Source organism: Mesoplodon densirostris, chromosome 2 (assembly GCF_025265405.1).
Source record: "Mesoplodon densirostris isolate mMesDen1 chromosome 2, mMesDen1 primary haplotype, whole genome shotgun sequence".
Classification (NCBI taxonomy): Eukaryota; Metazoa; Chordata; class Mammalia; order Artiodactyla; family Ziphiidae; genus Mesoplodon; species Mesoplodon densirostris.
This window is the reverse complement of record NC_082662.1, coordinates 56,050,790-56,075,340: the sequence shown is the minus strand read 5'-3', so window position 1 is coordinate 56,075,340 and position 24,551 is coordinate 56,050,790. Positions and strand designations below refer to the sequence as shown.

General features: G+C 35.9%; 1 protein-coding gene and 1 pseudogene across 3 annotated transcripts in view; both read right to left on the bottom strand.

The window, feature by feature from the left end:
* Positions 1–20,783: 20,783 nt before the first annotated feature.
* LOC132503061 (glycerophosphodiester phosphodiesterase 1-like) lies at positions 20,784–21,931 on the bottom strand (annotated as a pseudogene).
* Positions 21,932–22,409: 478 nt separating this feature from the next.
* Positions 22,410–24,551, bottom strand: part of EFCAB7 (EF-hand calcium binding domain 7) — a 49,964-nt gene continuing 47,822 nt past the window's right edge. For 2 of the 3 annotated variants that reach the window (XM_060084298.1, XM_060084307.1), the window contains exon 13: positions 23,509–23,703. In XM_060084298.1, coding sequence (XP_059940281.1) covers positions 23,509–23,703 — 195 coding nt within the window. Of the gene's footprint in view, positions 22,572–23,508; positions 23,704–24,551 lie in introns of those variants that run through there. The other variant, XM_060084317.1, reaches the window with a different exon arrangement.

The following is a 24,551-nucleotide window of genomic DNA, read 5'->3' as shown; positions in this document are numbered from 1 at the left end:
CAATCCCACTACTGGGCATATACCCTGAGAAAACCATAATTCAAAAAGAGACATGTACCAAAATGTTCATAGCAGCCCTATTTACAATAGCCCGGAGATGGAAACAACCTAAGTGTCCATCATCGGATGAATGGATAAAGAAGATGTGGCACATATATACAATGGAATATTACTCAGCCATAAAAAGAAATGAAATTGAGCTATTTGTAATGAGGTGGATGGACGTAGAGTCTGTCATACAGAGTGAAGTAAGTCAGAAAGAGAAAGACAAATACTGTATGCTGACACATATATATGGAATTTAAGAAAAAATGTCATCAAGAACATAGGGGTAAGACAGGAATAAAGACACAGACCTACTAGAGCATGGACTTGAGGATATGGGGAGGGGGAAGGGTAAGCTGTGACAAAGCGAAAGAGCGGCATGGACATATATACACTACCAAACGTAAGGTAGATATCTAGTGGGAAGCAGCCGCATAGCACAGGGAGATCAGCTCGGTTCTTTGTGACCGCCTGGAGGGGTGGGATAGGGAGGGTGGGAGGGAGACGCAAAAGGGAGGGGATATGGGAACATATGTATATGTATAACTGATTAAATTTGTAAAATAAAAAAAAAATAAATAAATAAACAAGGTTTAAACAAAAAAAAAAAAGATATTCTAACTCAAGATTACTTATATTATGGGCTTAAGTAAATAGTGTAACATAAAAGAAACAAAATTGTGTATATAGTATTATCCTACTTGAGTGTTATGATTTCCTTCTTTTAGAGACACATACATGCAAAGGACTAAAAGGAAATAGATCAACATATATAACAATGATTACTTCTGGGTTGTGAGATAGGGTAATTCTTATATATTCCTTTATGCTTTATCTGGATCTTCCATGCTTTCTATAGGGAATTTGTATTGTTTTTATAATAATAAAAACACATTTTTTTCTTTTTATTACCTCTTTTAAGTGGTAATTCTCATGTTATTTCATTAATGAGTTATCCTTTGTCCTTTAGATGGCATTCATTCATTCATGTATTGGTTCTTTCATTCTACAAATACGTTTTGAACTGCTACTAAGCACCAGCTCTTTAAAAGGTGTTAGGTGAACAAGTCAAAATGGTCCCTGATCCCACAGAGTTTTCCACATGTTAGAGGAGACAGATACTGAATAACAAATCATAATTGTGATAAGTGCTACAAATACATAGTGGTGCTTTAAAATGTAAATAGGAGGATCTATCATTGGAGCCAGTCAGGGAAAATACCCTGGAGGAGCTGATGTACAAGCTGAGGGCTGGAAGGATGAGCAGTAGTTGGCCAGGTGAAAAGGGAGGAAAGAACATTTCATTCCATGAGAAGGAATGTTAAGGGGGCAGGTTTGAAGTAAGAAGGAAAATTTGTGCCATCGAGGATTTAAAGAGCAATCAGTGTAACTGTAGCATAGAAACTGAGGGGTAGAGGGCCTAATCATGTCAGGCCTTCTGGTTGGTATCAAACATTAGGATCTTTATCACAATAGCAATGAGCAACCAAAAGGTTTTTTTTTTTTTTTTTTTTTTTTTACTAGATTTTGTGACTGTATTTGTTGCTCTGCTTTCTGAAAGCTGTGTTTTTCTCACACTTTTCATAGGATTTCACATCTCTGGAGATTCTCATTTTTTCTTCTGCCTGAAACATCATTAGTGTGCATTCTCCAAGTCTTATTTGGGTCTCAGATCTTCTTGAAACCAATTTCATGCTCTTTTTTTTTTTATTGAAGTATAGTTGATTAACAAGTTGTATATATTTTTTTCTGCTTTATAAAAAATTTAATCAGTTATACATATACATATGTTCCCATATCCCCTCCCTTTTGCATCTCCCTCCCACCCTCCCTATCCCACCCCTCCAGGCGGTCACAAAGCACCCAGCTGATCTCCCTGTGCTATGCGGCTGCTTCCCACTAGCTATCTACCTTATGTTTGGTAGTGTATATACGTCCATGCCTCTCTTTCGCTTTGTCACAGCTTACCCTTCCCCCTCCCCATATCCTCAAGTCCATTCTCTAGTAGGTCTGTGTCTTTATTCCTGTCTTACTCCTATGTTCTTCATGACATTTTTTTTTCTTAAATTCCATATATATGTGTCAGCATACAGTATTTGTCTTTCTCTTTCTGACTTCACTCTGTATGACAGAGTCTAGGTCCATCCACCTCATTACAAATAGCTCAATTTCATTTCTTTTTATGGCTGAGTAATATTCCATTGTATATATGTGCCACATCGTCTTTATCCATTCATCCAATGATGGACACTTAGGTTGTTTCCATCTCCGGGCTATTGTAAATAGGGCTGCTATGAACATTTTGGTACATGACTCTTTTTGAATTATGGTTTTCTCAGGGTATATGCCCAGTAGTGGGATTGCTGGGTCATATGGTAGTTCTATTTGTAGTTTTTTAAGGAACCTCCATACCGTTCTCCATAGTGGCTGTACCAATTCACATTCCCACCAGCAGTGCAAGAGTGTTCCCTTTTTTCCACACCCTCTCCAGCATTTATTGTTTCTAGATTTTTTGATGATGGCCATTCTGACTGGTGTGAGATGATATCTCATTGTAGTTTTGATTTGCATTTCTCTAATGAGTAAAGATGTTGAGCATCCTTTCATGTGTTTGTTGGCAGTCTGTATTTCTTCTGTGGAGAAATGTCTATTTAGGTCTTCTGCCCATTTTTGGATTGGGTTGTTTGTTTTTTTGTTATTGAGCTGCATGAGCTGCTTATAAGTTTTGGAGATTAATCCTTTGTCAGTTGCTCCATTTGCAAATATTTTCTCCCATTCTGAGGGTTGTCTTTTTGTCTTGTTTATGGTTTCCTTTGCTGTGCAAAAGCTTTGAAGTTTCATTAGGTCCCATGTGTTTATTTTTGTCTTTATTTCCATTTCTCTAGGAGGTGGGTCAAAAAGGATCTTGCTGTGATTTATGTCATAGATTTATGTCATGATTTATGTCAAAAGGTTTTTTAAATTGTGGTAGAATATACATAATATAAAAGTTACCACTTTAACCATTTTTAAGTACATTCAGTGGCATTTAATACATTCATTGTGCAACCATTACCACTATCTCCAGAACCTTTTCATCACCCCAAACTGAACCACTGTACCCATTAAATAATAGCCTCTCATTCCTCCCTCTCTCAGCACTTGGGAACCACCATTCTACTTTGTCTCTATGAATTTAACTATTCTATTCTCATATAAGTGGAATCATACAACACTTGTCCTTTTGTGTCTGGCTTATTTCACTTAGTATAATGTCTTCAAGGTTCATCCTGTTGTAACATGCCAAAAGGGTTTTTTTTTTTTTTTCCAAAATGGTTTTAAGCAGAGGAATACTATGATCATAATAGCATTTTATAGAGATCACTCTGACTTCTGTGTGTATGAATGAAAGAAAGTGGATGAAGTGAAACCAAATAGGCAAGTGGAAAACTATATTGGATTGTACTAGGTTGAAGTCAAAGGAGATATATAGGAGTGAATAGACTCAAGATATTTTCAGAAAGTAGAGTCAACAGAACTTGCTGATAGACTGTATGTATAGGGTAAGTGAAAAGGAGTGGTATCTCCTGGCAATCTGGGACTGGGACTATTATAAGAAATGTGGGGTTGGAGGGTAGTGCAGTATAATCATGAATTCTGTTTTAGATATGTAAGGTCTGAGGTGCCTGTCATGCATCCAAGAGGAGTTATAGAATAATGTGTTAGATATAGAGGTCTAGAGCTTAGAAAAGAGACTTGGCCAAGTGATATGAACTTATAACCCATTAGCATATAGATGGCATTTGAAAACATGAGAGTGAATGAGATCACCCAGGGAGAGAATATAGAGTACAGAAAAAAAACAGAGAGTGCAATACCAAGCTCTGAGAAACCCCAACATTTAAAGGCCAAGAACTGCAGTGTGAAAAAGTTAGGCTTTTCTACCTTTGAAAAACAACTTCTTTAGGAACATCGACCTAACAGGAAGATTTAGATGTGTTTCTTCTGTATGTTATCCAGCCTTCCATAAACCTGAGTTCAAACCTATTAGGTCACATTCAAAGGCAAGGAAGATTTGCTTTTTAAGTAAGTTATTAATATGCCATGTAGGAGCCTTCCTATAAACCAACTTATCCAGAATTTTGTTAAGTTTGATCTAGGTCAAGGAACAAGCAGTGGGCAATTTTGTGAAAGAGTTGAATGATTTCTCTGTCTACATATACAAGTGTGTATAAATGGAAGTTAGGTTAAATCGTTGCTAGATAAGTATATAATGCTTGGTCAAATCCCATTTCCAAATACAGTGTTCATTAAAGCAGCTTTACCTTCACCCTTCACAAATCATCATTTGCATTCCAACTATAATGATTTAAAGAAATGTGTTTACCATAGGATATCAATCTTTGATGACTTCAACAAATTGCAGATGGTATGCATTTTTTAATGAAAAAGACATGTATGGAATTTATAATGGAAACACTGGGTGGTGAAGTGGGTGATCTAGTGGCATTAGCCATCTAACACTGGTTATATGGCTTATACAGAAACTGATTATCAAAATAAAAAACACTGAAAAGTAATTAACAACATGTAGACAAGGCCTTAGAAAGACCCTATATGGCATACAATAAAAATGTGTATCATATTGTAGTTAAAAACAAAACATAGCTCATTATTTTTGTACACTCAACTTCCTATCTGGTGGTGTCAAGTGATAGCAGAACAGTATATATTGAGGAATATCGGAATGGTCTCCAGTTTAGGCCTAGAATGGTCACCCAAATCTCTCTCCTACCCAAGTGTTCTACTAGGCCTGTAAGGAAGTCTCTCAATTATGAGAAATCTGATGGAATACGTAAGTCGTAGATAATCTTCTACAAGAATTTTCATTATTTGTAGCTGTCAAATAACTAATTGATGATTACACATCCACATACAAATTAATACTGAACAACACTGCAAATGTCATTTTTGTTCTTTTGTTAAACCTAAATCATAGGTTCTTTGTGGCTGTAGATTTAGTTCATTATGTTAAATTTTGATCTCTTTATAATTTGCTGAAATGACTTGTTCATACATGTGTAAGTAATATAAAACCATTCAATATCTATTCTATCTGCACCTGTAAGTTATTCAGGTGCTTAAAACTTATTTGAATAAAACTTAATGGATATCTGTAGTCAGCAATTCTGAAATTGTTTGTTCCTTGCCAAAATAATAATAGTTTCTGCACTCATGTTTCAGTGTCAAATGGTTATTCATGAAGTTTTATGTGAAAAAGATGGATATATGATAAATTGGACTTTTCCCTTAGAATTCATTTTTGGAATCTACTATAAAGGATATTAGTCTGAATTAATTTATATGAATATTTGATATGAAAATGTTAATAATATAAATGACAAAAAGATAAGCTTTTTAAAATACAGATTATGAAAGACATTTTTAAAGAAATAATGAATGTCTTCTGTTATCCCATTTCATCAGTGTTCTTGACTAAGAAATCAAGATGCTATGGTAGGCTAAATAATGCCCCCCCAAAAGATACCCGTGAATGTTATCTTTTTTGGCAAAAAAAGGACTTTGCAGATATAATTAAGAATCTTGAGATGGGAGATTATCTTAGATTAATCAGGTAGGCTCTAAATGCAATCACAAGTGTCCTTACAAGTGGGAGAAAGAGGGAGATTTTGACTACAGAAGAGGAGAAACCATATGACGATAAAGGCAGAACTTGGAGTGATGCAGCCACACACCAAGGAATGCCAGCAGCCACCAAAAGCTGGAAAAGGCAAGAAGTACTTTCTCCTCTAGAACCTCTGGAAAGAGCACAGCCTAATGATAACTTGATTTTGCTCAGTGTTACTGATTTTGGACTTCTGGCCTCCAAAACTGTGGGAGAAAATTTATGTTGTATTAAGCCACCAAATTTGTGGTAATTTGTTATAGCAACCATAGGAAACTAACACAGATGCTTTAACTTTATGGAGAAGTCTAGAAAAGAAACTCATGGCCTGATTCTCTAGAGGCCTAAAGTGTGACTTCAGGTGGTCAGCAAGAGACAGAATAAGAAAAGAAGGCTATCCTGAGGCTCTGACAATGAATTAACAACACAGGAAAGTATCTCAGGTATATCACAAATAAAAAAGGAATTGAGAAAATCATGGATGTAACTATTTCCAAATTATTGTTTTGCTTAAATTATCTAACAAATTAAAATATTTTGTTGAATTGTCTAGGAAACAGAGTCTCTGTTTCATCCACTATGTAGAATTGAACATAACATACTGTGAGTGTTCTGTATACCACACTGAGATTCCGAATACTCCCTATCAGAAGTAGCTTAGATTGGCTTTAGCAATTTTTCCTCAGAGTGAATTGTTTTGTTTCCTTCCCTTGACACTCCTGACTCCTGTAGCTCCTGCTGTATATTTTCTTAATATCGAAGATATCTTTGAAATAATTTATATTCATTGTCTTCACTAACTCTCCTTTCATCCATCCATCCTTCCATTCAAGCCTTCTATGAAATACTTACTAAACATATAGTACAAGATGCTTAGGTAGGCCCAGATTTGTCACGTAAGATAAGATCCTTGTACTCAAGGAGTTTAAAATAGGAGAGTACAGACATGTATACAAATTAATAAAATACAAGAAACAAGCATGAGCCACAAAAAAAGGTATTGATTTTTAAAGCTAGTATTAGAATAAAAAGGTCCCAAATCAATAACCTAAGCTTTTACCTTAACAAACTAGAAAAAGAACAAATAAACCCAAGGTAAGCAGAAAGAAGAAAATGATAAAGATAAGAACAGATTTCAATGAAATTGAAAACATAAAAATAGGGAAAAATTAATGAAACTAAAAGTTGGCTCTTTGAAAAGATCAATAAAATCAATAAACCTGCAGCCAGTGGCAAAGAAAAGAAGACACATTTTACTAATATTAGGAATTAAAAAGGGGATATCACCACAGACCCCATAAACAATTTTTAAAAACTTTTTGTGCATAAATTTGACAACTTAGATAAAATGGACCAATTCCTCAAAACCCACAAACTACCAACTACCCCCACCCGAGATGAAATAGATAAACAGAATGGTCCCATAACTGTTAAAAAAAATTGAATTAATACTTAAAAACCTCCAAAAATCTCCACATCCAGATGGTTTTAATGGCAAATTCAAATATTTAAAGAAGAAATAACACCAGTTCCATACAATCTCTCCCAGAAAATAAGAGGAGTGAACATTCCAGACTCATTTTATGAAGCCAGCATAGCTCTGATACCCAAACCAGACAAAGACATTACAAATCAAGAAAACTACAGACTAATATCCCTCATATACATAGTCACAAAAATGCTCAATAATATACTAGTCAATTGAATCCACAATATATAAAAAGAATAACGTATCACAACCAAGTGGAGTTTATCCTGAGAATGAAAGGGTGATTCAATATCTGAAAATCAATCAGTGTAATCCACTATATTAACAGTCTAAAGAAGAAAAACCATAGGATGATGCAGAAAAAATATTTCACCGAATTCAGGATCCTGAAAAAACTCTCAGCAAACTAGGAATAGAAGGAAACTTCCCAAACCTAATAAAGGGCTTCTATAAAAACATTTTCAGCTAACATCGCATTAATGGTGAAGGAATAAATGCTTTATTCCCTAAGACTGGGAGCAAGGTAAGGATATCCACTTTCATCATACTTATTCAACATAACTATGGAAGTCTTAGCCAATGCAATAAAGAAAGAAAAAAGAAAAGGCATACAGATTGAAAAGAAAGAAATGAAACTGTCCTTATTGCAGATGACATGTTTTTCTATGAAAAAGATCCTAAGAAATCTACAAACAAAAAACTCCTAGGGGGCTTCCCTGGTGGTGCAGTGGTTGAGAGTCCGCCTGCTGATGCAGGGGACACGGGTTCATGCCCCAGTCTGGGAGGATCCCACATGCCACGGAGAGGCTGGGCCTGTGAGCTATGGCCGCTGAGCCTGTGCGTCCAGAGCCTGTGCTCCACAATGGGAGAGGCCACAACAGTGAGAGGCCCGTGTACAGCAAAAAAAACCCACAAAAAACTCCTAGGACTAATATATTAGTTTAGAAAGAGCCTCAGGATATAAGACCAATACACAAAAATCAATCATATTTTTATATACTAGCAATGTACAACTATTTCAACTGAAATTTTAAAAAATAGATTTACAATAGCTCATAAAAATAAAATAGTTAGATACAAATCTAATAAAGAATGTATAGGATTTGTATGCTAAAAAATATAAAATGCTTATGAAATAAATAAAAGAAAGCCTAAATAAACGAAGAGCTATACCATGTTCATGGATTGGAAGCATCAACATAATAAACATGTCAATTGCCTCCAAATGATCAATACATTTAACACAAAATCAATCAAAATTCCAGCAAAACTTTTTGTAGATATATAAACTTTTTGTAGACTAGTCCTAAAATTTCCTTAGAAAGGGAAAGAAACTAGATGACTTTGGAAAAGCACAATAAAATTGGAGGAATCACATTATCTGATTAAAAGGCTTACTATATATAAAGCTACACTAACAAGATGCTGTAGTATTGGTTAGGGGAACTACAGACAGATCAATGGAACAGAATAGAGTCCAGAAATACAAGAGCGATTTAACGGAGAAAGAATAATCTTTTCAGCTAATGGTGCCAGGATAATTGAAATCCATATGGAAAAAAAGAAAAATGAACCTCAACCTAAACATCACAGCTCACACAAAAATTAATTCAAAATAGACCACAGTGTTAAAAAAATAAAGAGCTAAGTCAAATATTTAATTAAAATGGGGGAAAAAAGATCATAGATACAAATGTACAAAGTAAAACTATAAAAATTTTAGAAGAAAACAAGAGGAAATCTTTGTGACCTGGGGTTAGGCAACAAATTCTTAGATTTGACACCAAATGCATGACCCATTAAAGGAAAAACTGATGAATTGGAGTTCATCAAAGTTAAACACTTGCTCTCCATATGACACAATTGAGAGAATGAAAAGACAAACTATAGGCTAGGAGACAATATTTTCAAATCACATCTCCAACAAAAGATGTACCAGAATTTATAAGGAATCCCAACACTCGGCCTACCCAGGCTCTTTGAAAGGGCTAATGGCAGACCCTGGGAGGGCTCACACCAAGGAGTACTTCCCAGAACTTCTGCTGCCAGTGTCCGTGTCCTCATGGTAAGACACAGCCATGCCCCGCCCCTGCAGCAGACCCTCCAACACTAGCAGACCAGAGGGAAGACAGAAGAAGCAAGAAGAATTACAATCCTGCAGCCTGTGGAACAAAAACCACATTCACAGAAAGATAGACAAGATGAAAAGGCAGAGGGCTATGTACCAGATGAAGGAACAAGATAAAACCCCAGAAAAACAACTAAATGAAGTGGAGATAGGCAACCTTCCAGAAAAGGATTTCAGAATAATGATAGTGAAGATGATCCAGGACCTCAGAAAAAGAATGGAGGCAAAGATCGAGAAGATGCAAGAAATGTTTAACAAAGACCTAGAAAAATTAAACAACAAACAAACAGAGATGAACAACACAATAACTGAAATGAAAACTACATGAGAAGGAATCAATAGCAGAATAACTGAGGCAGAAGAACGGATAAGTGACCTGGAAGACAGAATGGTGGCATTCACTGCTGTGGAACAGAATAAAGAAAAAAGAATGAAAAGAAATGAAGACAGTCTAAGAGACCTCTGGGACAACATTAAATGCAACAACATTGGCATTATAGAGGTCCCAGAAGGAGAAGAGAGAGAGAAAGGACCCAAGAAAATATTTAAAGAGATTATAGTTGAAAACTTCCCTAACATGGGGAAGGAAATAGCGACCCAAGTCCAGGAAGTGCAGAGAGTCCCATACAGGATAAACCCAAGGACAAACACACCGGGACACATAGTAATCAAATTGGTAAAAATTAGAGACAAAGAAAAATTATGGAAAGCAGCCAGGGAAAAATGACAAATAACATACAAGGGAACCCCCATAAGGTTAACAGATGATTTCTCAGCAGAAACTCTACAAGCCAAAAGGGAGTGACATGATATACTTAAAGTGATGAAAGGGAAGAAACTACAACCAAGATTACTCTACCCAGCAAGGATCTCATTCAGATTCAATGGAGAAATCAAAAGCTTTACAGACAAGCAAAAGCTAAGAGAATTCAGCACCACCAAACCAGCTCTACAACAAATGCTAAAGGAACTTCTCTAAGTGGGAAACACAATAGAAGAAAAGGACCTACAAAAAAAAAAACCCAAAACAATTAAGAAAATGGTCATAGGAACATACATATCAATAATTACCTTAAATGTGAATGGATTAAATGCTCCAACCAAAAGACACAGGCTTGCTGAATGGACACAAAAACAAGACCCATATATATGCTGTCTACAAGAGACCCACTTCAGACCTAGGGACACATACAGACTGAAAGTGAGGGGATGGAAAAAGATATTCCATGCAAATGGAAATCAAAAGAAAGCTGGAGTAGCAATACTCATAACAGATAAAATAGACTTTAAAATAAAGAATGTTACAAGAGACAAGGAAGGACACTACATAATGATCAAGGGGTCAATCCAAGAAGAAGATATAATAATTATAAATATATATGCACCTGACATAGGAGCACCTCAATATATAAGGCAACTGCTAACAGCTCTAAAAGAGGAAATCGACAGTAACACAATAATAGTGGGGGACTTTTACACCTCACTTACACCAATGGACAAATCATCCAAACAAAATTAATAAGGAAACACACGCTTTAAATGACAAATAGACCAGATAGATTTAATTGATATTTATAGGACATTCCATCCAAAAACAGCAGATTACACTTTCTTCTCAAGTGCACATGGAACATTCTCCAGGATAGATCACATCTTGGGTCACAAATCAAGACTCAGTAATTTTAAGAAAATTGAAATCATATCAAGCATCTTTTCTGACCATCACGCTATGAGATTAGAAATCAATTACAGGGAAAAAAACGTAAAAAGCACAAACACATGGAGGCTAAACAATACGTTACTAAATAACCAAGAGATCACTGAAGAAATCAAAGAGTAAATCAGAAAAAACCTAGAGAAAAATGACAATGAAAACACGACGACCCAAAACCTATGGGATGCCGCAAAAGCAGTTCTAAGAGGGAAGTTTATAGCTACACAAGCCTACCTCAAGAAACAAGAAAAATCTCAAATTAACAATCTAACATTACACCTAAAGGAACTAGAGTAAGAAGAACAAACAAAACCCAAAGTTAGCAGAAGAAAGAAATCATAAAGATCAGAGCAGAAATAAATGAAATAGAAACAAAGAAAAAAATAGCAAAGATCAATAAAACTAAAAGCTGGTTCTTTGCGAAGATAAACAAAATTGATAAACCATTAGCCAGACTCATCAAGAAAAAGAGGGAGAGGGCTCAAACCACTAAAATTAGAAATGAAAAAGGAGAAATCACAACTGACACTGCAGAAATACAAAGGATTATAAGAGATTACTACAAACAACTATATGCCAATAAAATGGACAACCTGGAAGAAATGGACAAATTATTAGAAAGGTATAACCTTCCAAGACTGAACCAGTAAGTAACAGAAAATATGAACAGACCAATCACAAGTAATGAAAATGAAACTGTGATTAAAAATCTTCCAACAGGGCCTCCCTGGTGGCGCAAGTGGTTGAGAGTCCGCCTGCCGATGCAGGGGATACGGGTTCGTGCCCCGGTCTGGGAGGATCCCATATGCCGCGGAGCGGCTGGGCCCGTGAGCCATGGCCGCTGAGCCTGCGCGTCCGGAGCCTGCGCGTCCGGAGCCTGTGCTCCGCAACGGGGGAGGCCACAACAGTGAGAGGCCCGCATACCGCAAAAAAAAAAAAAAAAAAAAAATCTTCCAACAAACAGAAGTCCAGGACCAGATGGCCTCACAGGTGAATTCTATCAAACATTTAGAGAAGAACTAACACCCATCCTTCTCAAACTCTTCCAAAAAATTGCAAGGAAGGAACACTCCCAAACTCATTCTTTGAGGCCACCATCACCCTGACACCAAAACCAGACAAAGATACTACAAAAAAAGAAAATTACAGACCAATATCACTGATGAATATAGATGCAAAAATCCTCAACAAAATACTAGCAAACAGAATCCAACAACACATTAAAAGGATCATACACCATGATCAAGTGGGATTTATCCCAGGGATGCAAGGATTCTTCAATATACATAAATCAATCAATGTGATACACCATATTAACAAATTGAAGGATAAAAGCCATATGATCATCTCAGTAGATGCAGAAAAAGCTTCTGACAAAATTCAACACTGATTTATGATAAAAGCGCTCCAGAAAGTGGGCACAGAGGGAACCTACCTCAAAATAGTAAAGGCCATATACAACAAACCCACAGCAAACATCATTCTGAATAGTGAAAAACTGAAAGCATTTCCTCTAAGATCAGGAACAAGACAACGATGTCCACTCTCGCCACTGTTATTCAACATAGTTTTGGAAGTCCTAGCCACGGCAATCAGAGAAGAAAAAGAAATAAAAGGAATACACATTGGAAAAGAAGAAGTAAAACTGTCACTGTTTGCAGATGACATGATACTATACATAGAGAATCCTAAAGATGCCACCAGAAAACTAACAGAGCTAATCAATGAATTTGGTAAAGTTGCAAGATACAAAGTTAATGCACAGAAATCTCTTGCATTCCTATACACTAATGATCAAAAATTTGAAGAAGAAATTAAGGAAACACTGCCATTTACCATTGCAACAAAAAGAATAAAATACCTAGGAATAAACCTACCTAGGGAGACAAAAGACCTTATGCAGAAAACTATAAGACACTGTTGAAAGAAATTAAAGATGATACCAACAGATGGAGAGATAGTCCATGTTCTTTGGTTGGAAGAATCCATATTGTGAAAATGACTATACTACCCAAAGCAATCTACAGGTACAATGCAATCCCTTTCAAATTACTGATGGCATTTTTTACAGAACTAGAACAAAAAATCTTAAAATCTGTATGGAGACACAAAAGACCCCAAATAGCCAAAGCAGTCTTGAGGGAAAAAAATGGAGCTGGAGGAATCAGACTCCCTGACTTCAGACTATACTACAAAGCTACAGTAATCAAGACAATATGGTACTGGCACAAAAACAGAAATATAGATCACTGGAACAGGATAGAAAGCCCAGAGATAAACCCACACACTTATGGTCAAATGATCTATGACAAAGGAGGCAAGGATATACAATGGAGAAAAGACAGTCCCTTCAATAAGTGGTGCTGGGAAAACTGTACAGCTACATGTAAAAGAATGAAATTAGAGCACTCCCTAACACCATACACAAAAATAAACTCAAAAATGGATTCGAGACCTAAATGTAAGACCGGACACTATAAAACTCTTAGAGGAAAACATAGGAAGAACACCGTTTGACACAAATCACAGCAAGATCTTTTTTGACCCACCTCCTAGAGTAATGGAAATAAAAACAAAAATAAACAAATGGGGCCTAATGAAACTTAAAAGCTTTTGCAAAGCAAAGGAAGCTACAAACAAGATGAAAAGACAACCCTCAGAATGGGAAAAAATATTTGCAAAAGAATCAATGGACAAAGGATTAATCTCCAAAATATATAAACAGCTCATGCAACTCACTATTAAAAAAACAAACAACCCAATCAAAAAATGGGCAGAAGACCTAAATAGACATTTCTCCAAAGAGGACATACAGATGGCCAAGAAGCATATGAAAACATCACTAAATATTAGAGAACTGCAAATCAAAGGTACAATGAGGTATCACCTCACACCAATTAGAATGGGCATCATCTGAAAATCTACAAACAACAAATTCTGGAGAGGGCATGGAGCAAAGGGAACCCTCTTGCACTGTTGGTGGGAATGTAAATTGATACAGCCACTATGGAGAACAGTATGGAGGTTCCTTAAAAAACTAAAAATAGAATTACCATATGACCCAGCAATCCCACTACTAGGCATATACCCAGAGAAAACCATAATTCAAAAAGACACATACACCCCAATGTTCATTGCAGCACTATTTACAATAGCCAGGTCATGGAAGCAACCTAAATGCCCATCAACAAATGAATGGATGAAGAAGATGTGGTACATATATACAATGGAATATTACTCAGCCATAAAAAAGGAACGAAATTGGGTCATTTGTAGAGACGTGGATGGATCTAGAGACTGTCATACAGAGTGAAGTAAGTCAGAAAGAGAAAAACAAATACCGTATATTAACGCATATATGTGGAACCTACAAAAATGGTACAGATGAACCAGTTTTCAGGGCAGAAATTGAGACACAGATGTAGAGAACAAACATATGGACACCAAGGGGGGAAAGCCCCAGGGATGGTGGTAGGGTGGTGGTGGTGGTGTGATGAATTGGGAGATTGGGATTGACGTGTATACACTGATGTGTATAAAATTGATGACTAATAAGAACCTGCTCTATAAAAAAATAAATAAAATTCAAAAAAAATTTACATAATTACAAAAAAAATCCCAAAACTCAACAGTAAGAGAACAACCCAATTTAAAATAAGCAAAAGACTTAAAGAGATACCTCACTGAAGAGGATATATACAGATAGTAAAGGAGCATACAAAAAGTTGCTCAGTATCATTGGCCATTAGGGGAATGCAAATTAAAACCACTATGAGATAACACTGCATATCTATTAGAATGACTAAAATAAAAAATACTGACAAACTAAGTGCTAACAAAGATGCAGAACAACTGGAACTTTCATATATTGCAGGTAGAAATGCAAACTGGTACAGCCACTCTGGAAAACACTGAAACAGTTTCTTAAAAAGTCAAACATACACTTAAACATATGATCCAGTAATCTCACATTCGGGTATGTACCCTACAGAAATGAAAACTTATGTTCAAGTAGGAACCTATACTTGAATGTTTACAGCAGCTCTGTTAATATTGCCAAAAACTGGAAACAACCTAGCAGATGAATGAATAAACAAATTGTGTAAATCTTTATGATGAAAAACTACTCAGCAGTAAAAGGAACAAACTGTTGATACACCAATTTGGATAATTCTCAAAGGCATTATGCTGAGTGAAAAAATTCAGTCTCAAAAGGTTGATACATGATCCCATTTACATGACATTCTCAAAAAGAGAAAACCATAGTGATGGAAAACAGATCAGTGACTGCCAGGAGCTGGGAGTTTGGAGCTAGGAGGAGAGGAGGATGTGAAAAGGGAGTTTATTGGTGATGGAACTGCTCTGGATCCTGATTGTGGTGGTAGTCAAATGAATCTATACATGTCAATAGAAATACATAACCTCACCTCCTCCCCTCCAAAAGGTCAAATTTATTGTATAATAATTATTTTAATATGGAATTAAAACCACACAGAGGGATTCCCTGGTGGTGCAGTGGTTAAGAATCCGCTTGCCAATGCAGGGCACACAGGTTTGAGCCCTGGTCCGGGAAGATCCCACATGCCATGGAGCTACTAAGTCCGTGCGCCACAACTACTGAGCCTGTGCTCTAGTGACCTCGAGCCACAACTACTGAAGCCCACGTGCCTAGAGCCTGTGCTCCGCAACAAGAGAAGCCACCGCAATGAGAAGCCCGCACACTGCCGTGAAGAGTAGCCCCCACTCGCTGAAACTAGAGAAAGCCCACGTGCAGCAACGAAGACCCAATGCAGCCAAAAATAAATAAATAAAATATATTTATTAAAAAAAACTCACAGAAAAAAAAGTATTAGATTTAAAATAGAAGCCCAAGAAGAGAATAGTTTCTTCTGCATTGGGGAAAGGTTTAAAGGCTTCATGAAGAATGAAGCATTTAAAAAATATATGTTAAAGGCCCAGTGTGTAATACTTGTTCACAATCTATCTTCTCTGATAGACTATATATAATGAGAGCAGGAACAATGTCTAGCTTGATCACCTGTGTACATTCAGTAAATAAAGCTGTGCTCTATACATATTCGGCAATCAATAAATATATGATTATTGACTTATTGCCTATGATATTAATAGGCAGAGATACAATACAGGAAATTGTAGGAAAAGTGAAAAACATGAGAAAATGTCTGAAATTTCCTCCTCCCCCTTCTAAATCCTTTTTATCCCTTCAAGTTCACTTAAAGTTCTAGCTCATCTCCCTGACTCTTCCAGCCACACTAATCTTTCCAACTTGTCCAAACCGGTTCTACCAAACATGGTTTAATATTTTAGTGTAGTACTTCTCAATATTTTAAAGCCTATGACTCATTTCCTTTAATAGTTACTAAAATGTGACTTTTTCCATTATTTAAATTTTAAAATACATTGTATTGCATGACTAAAAACAAATCAAAGCACTTGTCAGCTTCAAACCACACTTCTTTCATTCCTTCAGTCCTCCAAGAGAATCTTATCACCCTCTCCCCTCAAACTGGGCAAGTCTTCCCTTCCTTTACTGTTCCTGTACCCTAACTCATCCCTAGTTTATGCTTAATGATCAGTGTTTACTACTGTAATTTAAGACTTAATATCATTCCTTAGTAGGATAACATGTAACTCATTTCCTCAGCTCTTTCTTCTCCCGAGGACAGAGATCATGTCTACTACTTCGGCCTTGTAACTAATGCCATGTGTTCTAGATACTTGCTAATTTTATTCCCTTGTATACCATTCACCAGTCTACTTGTCTTCCAAAATTGTTACTGCTCTGCAAGGAAGAAAACAAGTCTTTCTGAAGAAGCTAAATACAAACAATTTTTACAACAGATATTTAGAAACGGCACAGAGAAATGTACTTTTTAGTAATGCTTCATATTCATATCTATAATTTCCAGAAAGGTTACAATGCTGGCATTCTGTAACTGGCACTATTGCATTGATATTATATGTTGACATTAGCCTCATATGGATGATTGAACTTAAGCTGGCCTTCAATTTTAATTTAGATGATCTTGTGTTAAATTGTAGAGGAAAGAATAAAGTTAAGAATATGTATAAAATGTTGGATGTTTACCAACTGTATCTAAAAGAAATTTTAAAATAATGTTTTTAAATTTGGGGGGAATGGAACCATACTTCTAACCACTTTATGTTGGTTTTCTTTTTAACATTCATATATACCTTTAAATCAACTGTGGTCAAATATTGCAAATATATGCAGCTTGTGAATTATTCATAAGAATTGAGAATGCCTATTCTTCATCTTCCTTAGACAAGAATTAGCCATAGCTAATAAGTACAGACACTTCAATCAAAATCCTTTACCTCTTAGATTTTCAGCAACAATTCCTAGTCCCTGGCCCCTAAATTGTGTCTCCACATGAATCGCATCTACTTTCCCTAAATCAATTCCATTATTTGCCTTATTTTTCCTCAAATCTTTATGTAGTTCTTATTTTTTCCAGAAATTAAGCAAGGCTGAGTAGCAAAGATAGGCTTTATAATCCTATGTAAAGCTAGCAGGGCTATCTCTATATCTCCTTATATAATACTTGTAACTTCATGAATAAGTGAAGAGTCTTTTAAGAGCTGAAGATTTAGTATCCACTTTACAAGTTAGAAATAATTTTTATATATTCTCTAATAAGAATGGGTGTATATGCCTGTGTATGGATGTATCCACAATATACAATATATTTTCCCAAAGCAGTCTTAGAAGTCATAAAGGACTTAATCCACTGCTGAGAAATATTATCAGTCTCTCTCTCTGGGGCATATGTGTGCACTGATGAATAATGAAATAATATGCTCACCCTCTGGTGGTCAAAACCAGAAATACATTTCCATTTTCCTGGATTATATCCAAAATATGATCACTGTGATATATTAAGTTTCTGCTTCCTATTTAACTTACACCAAAAATAGATCTAAAAGAAGGCCACTGGCTTAAAAAAACACACAAAAAAAATCAACGAACTTATTAAATATAGTAACTTAAGAATTACTTATGACAGCATTTGATAATTAACACTAATTTGGCTTTAAAATATCGGAACTGTAGAATTTTAGAGTAGGAAGGAATTACAGCGATCATTTAGCCATTTCCCCTCCCATTTAAAACTTAGATAATGAAAAAATATTTCATTTTGTTTTAGTTGTTTAATCTGTTTCATGTAATTAATTACATGAAAACCAAAATCTGTATAAGTGGAATTGGATAGTAATGAGACCTTGTGTTTCTTTTCTTATGTTTCTATTTTTAACTTACAAATAGCCCAAGAACTAGGAAAAAAATTATACCACATGTAAGTTTAAATTTTCTGCCCACTTTATTCAATCATCCAAAAAATATTTATTGTATATTATGGTTCCAATGGTATATGCTGGAATTGTAACTATCCCTGCTTTCAGCCTAGTGAAGGGTACAGATAAAACAGTAATTCCCGTATAGGATGCTGAGTGTGACCACAAAGAGTGAGCACAAAGTAATAGGGCCATCAAAGTGGTCTTGGTGGGCGGGGGGGGAGAAATCAAGAAAGGATTCTAGGCAAAACTGACATACTTGGTGAGACCTGAAGGAAGAAGAGGAAAAGGGGAAGGAAGACTTAATTCTATGGGCAAGAAGGAAATATTACATCCAAATGGCCTGAGGTGAGAGAGAACGCAGAAACTGAGAGAAGGTACAGAAGTATGGTTGGAAGAAGCCTGAAAAGGAATGGTCAGAGGTTGGAAGAAAATCTGGAGAATATGGTGTCAGAGAGATCAACAATATCTAACACTGGAGAGAAGACTTCAAAATATCTACTGTGTTTAATGATAAGGAAGTTATTTATGTCCCTGGAAAAACCACTAGTTGAATTAACTGGAAAGAATGAATGGGAGTCAAAAAAGTAGGTATAGCAAACAATTCTTTCATGTCTTTTCGGTGTGAAGGGGAGGACAGAATAATGATAGAGATAGATGGGGAATGAGAGGTTTCTTAAAGAATAAAAGTCTAGAACACATATAAATAATAATGAAAAAAAGCTAGTTTTGAGGAAGTGTTTGTAGATAAAATTTATTCATGGGGAGCTTTAATGTAGATACCATGGAGATAGGAAGGGCACAGGAGAGACGGGGCATTTAGATGTCTTTTTCGTAAGTTGAATCCTTGTGCTTTTAAAATTAAACAACATGAAAAGTTACCTTTGAAAATGTAATAGTCAATCTGCACAAAACTACCCTGAAAAAGGGTAGCACCTCTTGAATTTAAAGAAAACATTCTTACATGTTAATCAACTTTATTTTAGTTGAATAAAGAATCATTATCAACCTATGAGTCTGGTATTTCAGGACTTTAATTAATTTTTTCTGGATATTCTAGTACCACAGTACTGAAGTAATCCTTAAAAAATCATTTACTTAAAGGTCCAAAAATGGAACCCAGCTTATTATAATCATTAACTAGCTGATTTCCTTCAATTTTCATTTGCTTGGAAGAAAGTTTAACTTGAAACAAAATATCTTTCTTTTCTACTGAGTAATTGAAAATGGGACCATAAGATAGCTGGGTTTTTTCCCCTCTAATAAGTGAGTAATGGGAAGAAGAAAAAAGGCTTGGTATGTCTAAGTGGTGACAGTGGTGGAAGATAAGGCTTAAGTGCTCACTATTCTTTCTTGAGTCTCCATGTTCCAATGATACCACTTTATGTCACCTATCATTCTATTATAAAAAGCCTTTTTACAACTTGTGGCAAAGATAGCAACTTTATCATACGCTTTTGGTAACAGAGCCAGATAATTTATTTCCTGCAACTCAATACTTTGTGAAACAGAATATAGGGCCACATTTATTTGACTTACAAAGCATCTGGCAATTAATAAAATGCTTTCACATTGCATTACTTTTTAAGACATCATCTAAAGAATTCAAACTGCTAGAGAATGACAACCCATTTTACAGACATCTAATCAAGGGCCAAAAATCCAAGTGACATTTAAACTATGTGCTAGCATGTGCTGGGTAAAAATAATATACTGCTATACTGGTATTCATATTTCAAAAGCTGACATTTACTAGCAAAGTATTCTGTTACTGATATGGTTACACAGTTCTTAATTGCTTAATATAGTACTTCATGCACTGTACTACTTCATTAATTGCTATTTGATTTAATTTCTATTATTTCAAAATACATTTAATTAAAAATACTCCACAAGTAAATCCATTAAACAATTTACTGTCAGAACAAAATATTCCTACTGTTGTGATTAGAATTTGGCTTCTTTAATACAAAAATTAATTTCTCCAAATTTTGCTTAATTATATTTCCTCATGGGAAAACTAAATACAGTATATAATTAAATGGCTGTTTCTGCATTCACTTTTTTATTCCTTTTAATGATTTTTAGTGTGGTCACAAGTTTGACAGCCACAATACCTTGATAACATAGCTGAATACAGTATTTGAAATAAATGTTACAAAAGCATGGCAAGTTTTAAAATGTCAACTCTGAGTGATGGTGCATTTCCCATGTATTTGCATCTGTACTCCCAAATTTCACAACTCAGTCTGTGCTTATCCTCACCAGGTTAAGGTGTATGCCTCACTTAGGTCAGGGGAGGAGCTGTTGTACCTTTTTGCAGACCCAGATTTTCAAGAGCAAGTGTTGAACTCAGGCATTCCATGGAGCATGTTGGCAACACCAGACTTTGCTTTGGTTCCTATTACTTGTGTGAGCTACCTGATCTCCCAGGGTTTGGGCTAGCACAAGGGATATTTTGATATCCCTGCATGAGACCAGCAGGCAGTTTCTGTACATGTTTCCTTGGGGAGGGGGTTGGGGGAGATTCTAGAACTGATGTGCAGTCTTCCAACACACTGTCTGACAGAGCTGGAACCAAGATGGGATTCATAGTAACTTTTTTTCATCAAAGGTATTAACCGTCCAAGCAACAACCTGAATGCCTTTAGTTGACCACTTCTTCAAGTAGTTTGGGGATACAAAATCCTTTTGCATGAGGAAAACTGAAATTCCACACAGGTACCGTAAGATATTATATTGCTTGTATGCTACAAGCAAATGAAACATCTATTACCACAAACATGGATTGTATCCAGAGAATATCATAGTCCCATCTGCTGTATGGCTAAGGTTCCAAGGTCTGTGAGTTAAAGCCATTACTACACTGTGACTTGTTTGTCTCATAGATAACTTCTGGCAAGAAAGAGCAAATAATACTACTATTGTATAGTAGAGGAAATTCCATACACATTTTCGTTAGAACATCAGGAGCCATATTTGCATGGCCTTTGACATCAAAGAAGACTGTGACGTTATGGTTCAGGCACTCTGCTCCAGCTTCACTCAGGGCAGGGATCTTCTCATCAGGGAAGTTATTCCTGAATCTGTGATCTGCTGCAGGATTAAACTTTCTAATTTGTTCAAGTGTCAAATCACACATCGACCAGTCCCATCAGTCCTTGTATCTACTTGTGCTATTGTGCATTAAGATAGCAATCTCATCAGAAGTAAACGCAACATCCAACTGTTCTCTGACTCATTGTGACTGCCACTGCCAATGGCAGAAACTCGGTCCTGGGGCTTGAGCACCAACAGAGCCCTGTGGGAGGGTACATGCTCAAGGATGAAGAGGCACAGCAGGAGATAGAGGCTGCTGGTGAAGAAGTAAGCAGTGAAGGGGCTGCACATCACCAGCTTCAGCAGCAGCAGCAGGAAGGAGGACTCCTGGTCCTCTCACAGCCACATGCCTGTGACTATACCGGTGAGGATAGGAACCCTGGATCCACTGGGCTCCTTGGATAGGCCAGAGGACAGGGATAAAGCACAAGGCACTCACTGCAGCTTGCCCATTTACATTTTATTCCAGGATTTTTTTGATAAATAAAAGTGTATAGGATTTTATAGAATTCATTGAGTATTACTTTTTTTTTTTTTTTTGTGGTACCCGGGCCTCTCACCGTTGTGGCCTCTCCCGTTGCGGAGCACAGGCTCCAGACGCTCAGGCTCAGCGGCCATGGCTCATGGGCCCAGCCGCTCAGCGGGATGTGGGATCTTCCCGAACCCGTGTCCCCTGCATCAGCAGGCGGACTCTCAACCACTGCGCCACCAGGGAAGCCCGAGTATTACTTTTTAAAAGCTTACCTGTACTTTGATTTCAATTTACTAGTCATAAATGAAATATGCCCAGATTTCCCATTAAATTAATAAGAAGGCCACACATTAAAAAATTATTTCTATTTTAATAATAAAGTATATAATATGGACATGAAATGTAAATGCATACAAATTAAATAGATTATTATGTACATCAGTTAAATTGATTAGCATTTTGTTGATCAACAAATAAGAGACTAAACTTGAAGTAATTATTCTTAGTTTGATAGTCTCAAGCAAAATTATTTCCTAAAAACAGTGTTTAAGATATAAGGGAATACACACAATAATATATCCATTCTTGTCGTTCATTCAGAGGCATTACATGTTGACAAACCTGCATATAAAAATAGAAAGCCTTTACCTTCCTTTTATATACTGTAATTTTGGGCTAATTTTTCAATAGGACAACATTTCTAGAACCTATATAAAAAATATCTCTGTGCAGATAAAATTCTTTAATATTTGTCCTTAGCAGGGACCTGCAATCTATGATCTGATGTCTAACAGGATAATCCAGCCTAAATTCTACATAATATAGTATTTGGTAGTTGGTATTTGTGAATGTGGGTAAAGAGGAGTGGTAGAAAGGGAAGTAAATATTCTTTCCTCACTAAGCCTAGAACGTTTAAAAAAAAACATGATTGGGATAACAGAAAAAATAAACTCTTCTTATCCTGTTTTAGCATGTTTTAGGATTTCACTGACAGTATGGAGAAAAAAAAGGAAAGAATAGAAAGTTTTTTCCTTTTTCCCTTGACTAAACTAGTTTCAGGGTCTACTGATCTCTCCCTGCCTTTGAACTCCTGGCTAAATCAGAAACCCAGAGTTCTGCTAACACCAGAACTTCAGCTATTCCTAGCTCTTGACTTAGTTGGTTATCTAAAACTCACAGGCATTTTCTCTTTTAGGTTACCTCAGAAAATTTTAATAATGTGGATAAAAATATTTTGAGTTATCAAAAGTCCTATTACTATTAACACTACTTTGTATTTCTATATAATATTCAATAGTGCTTTCACACATATCATTTTATCTTTATCTTTACATTAATTTTGTGAAGTACCTAAAACTGGTGACATTACATTAATTTTACACTTAAAGAGACTGAAACAAACAAAAAGGAGACTGAAACAGAGAAATTAAGTGAATGTCCCATAATCACTGAACCAAATAGTGAGAACTGGATTAGAACCAGTCTCCTCTATCTCGTAGTACAGGATGGTACTAATACAAATATCATACTTAAAATAATTTTCTACTTTATTTCATATCTACATATTTATCCATAATATTAATAGCAAAAATATTTTTTTCAAATTGATAAAACAAAAGGCTTTAATTAGAAAACAATGCATTACCATTGTAGATTTTGGTGCCACTTCTACTGCAAATATGTCAAGTCCTCTGTTGTTTACACAATTTTTACTCAGCTCGTTGTTGATGTGAATAATCACTTTATTATCTGACTGTAAAAGAAAGATTTTATAAGTTGCTATTCCTTTCTTTACTAAATACACACAAACAAAATGATAATTGCAAAACACTTTGCAAGTCTTGTGATAGAGATATTCACAGGGCTCTATAGAAACAAAGAAGACATTATAGAAACACAGAAACATTAGCTCAGACTGGGGTATCACGGAAGACCTTAAGGAAGAAGTGATACTGGAGATAATATATCATTGATAACGATAGCCTCTAGGATGGATAGCAAACAAGAGAAAGCAGAATGAAGCTGATAAATAAGAGAAATGTAGGAGTCAAAGTATTTCCCTGCTAAAGAACCTGTAATCACTCTCTAATGACTACAAAGGGGCAATATAACATTAGACTACTTGGATTCATCTCTCATCTCTTCTACTACTTAGATCTGCGACCTTTTGTAAGTTATTTAACATCCCTGTGCTTCAGTTTCCTTGTGTGTAAAACAGGAATAGTATAATACTTACCTCATTAGGTTGTTGTGAGAAGTAAAAGCATTAAAGTGCCTGGCACATGGTAAGCTCTAAAATATTATTATTACCTCATTTTGGTGAAGGGAAATTTAATTTTCCTTGAGGGAAAAGGAGATGGAGGGTTGAGAAATGAAGGTAATAGAGCAGAGGAATTGGGGTAAGGAAGTGGTTCGCTTCCACCCTTTTAATTCTAATAAAATGTAGAGGGCTCACACACACACACAACCAAAACCAAACAAACAAGAAAACATAGAGGGCAGCAACAGAAACATGCTGGATCTTACGAACCACTCTCCAAAGTGTTATGATCCATTTGAAGACTGCAATCTACTGGCTGGGGAACCTATCTTATTTCATCA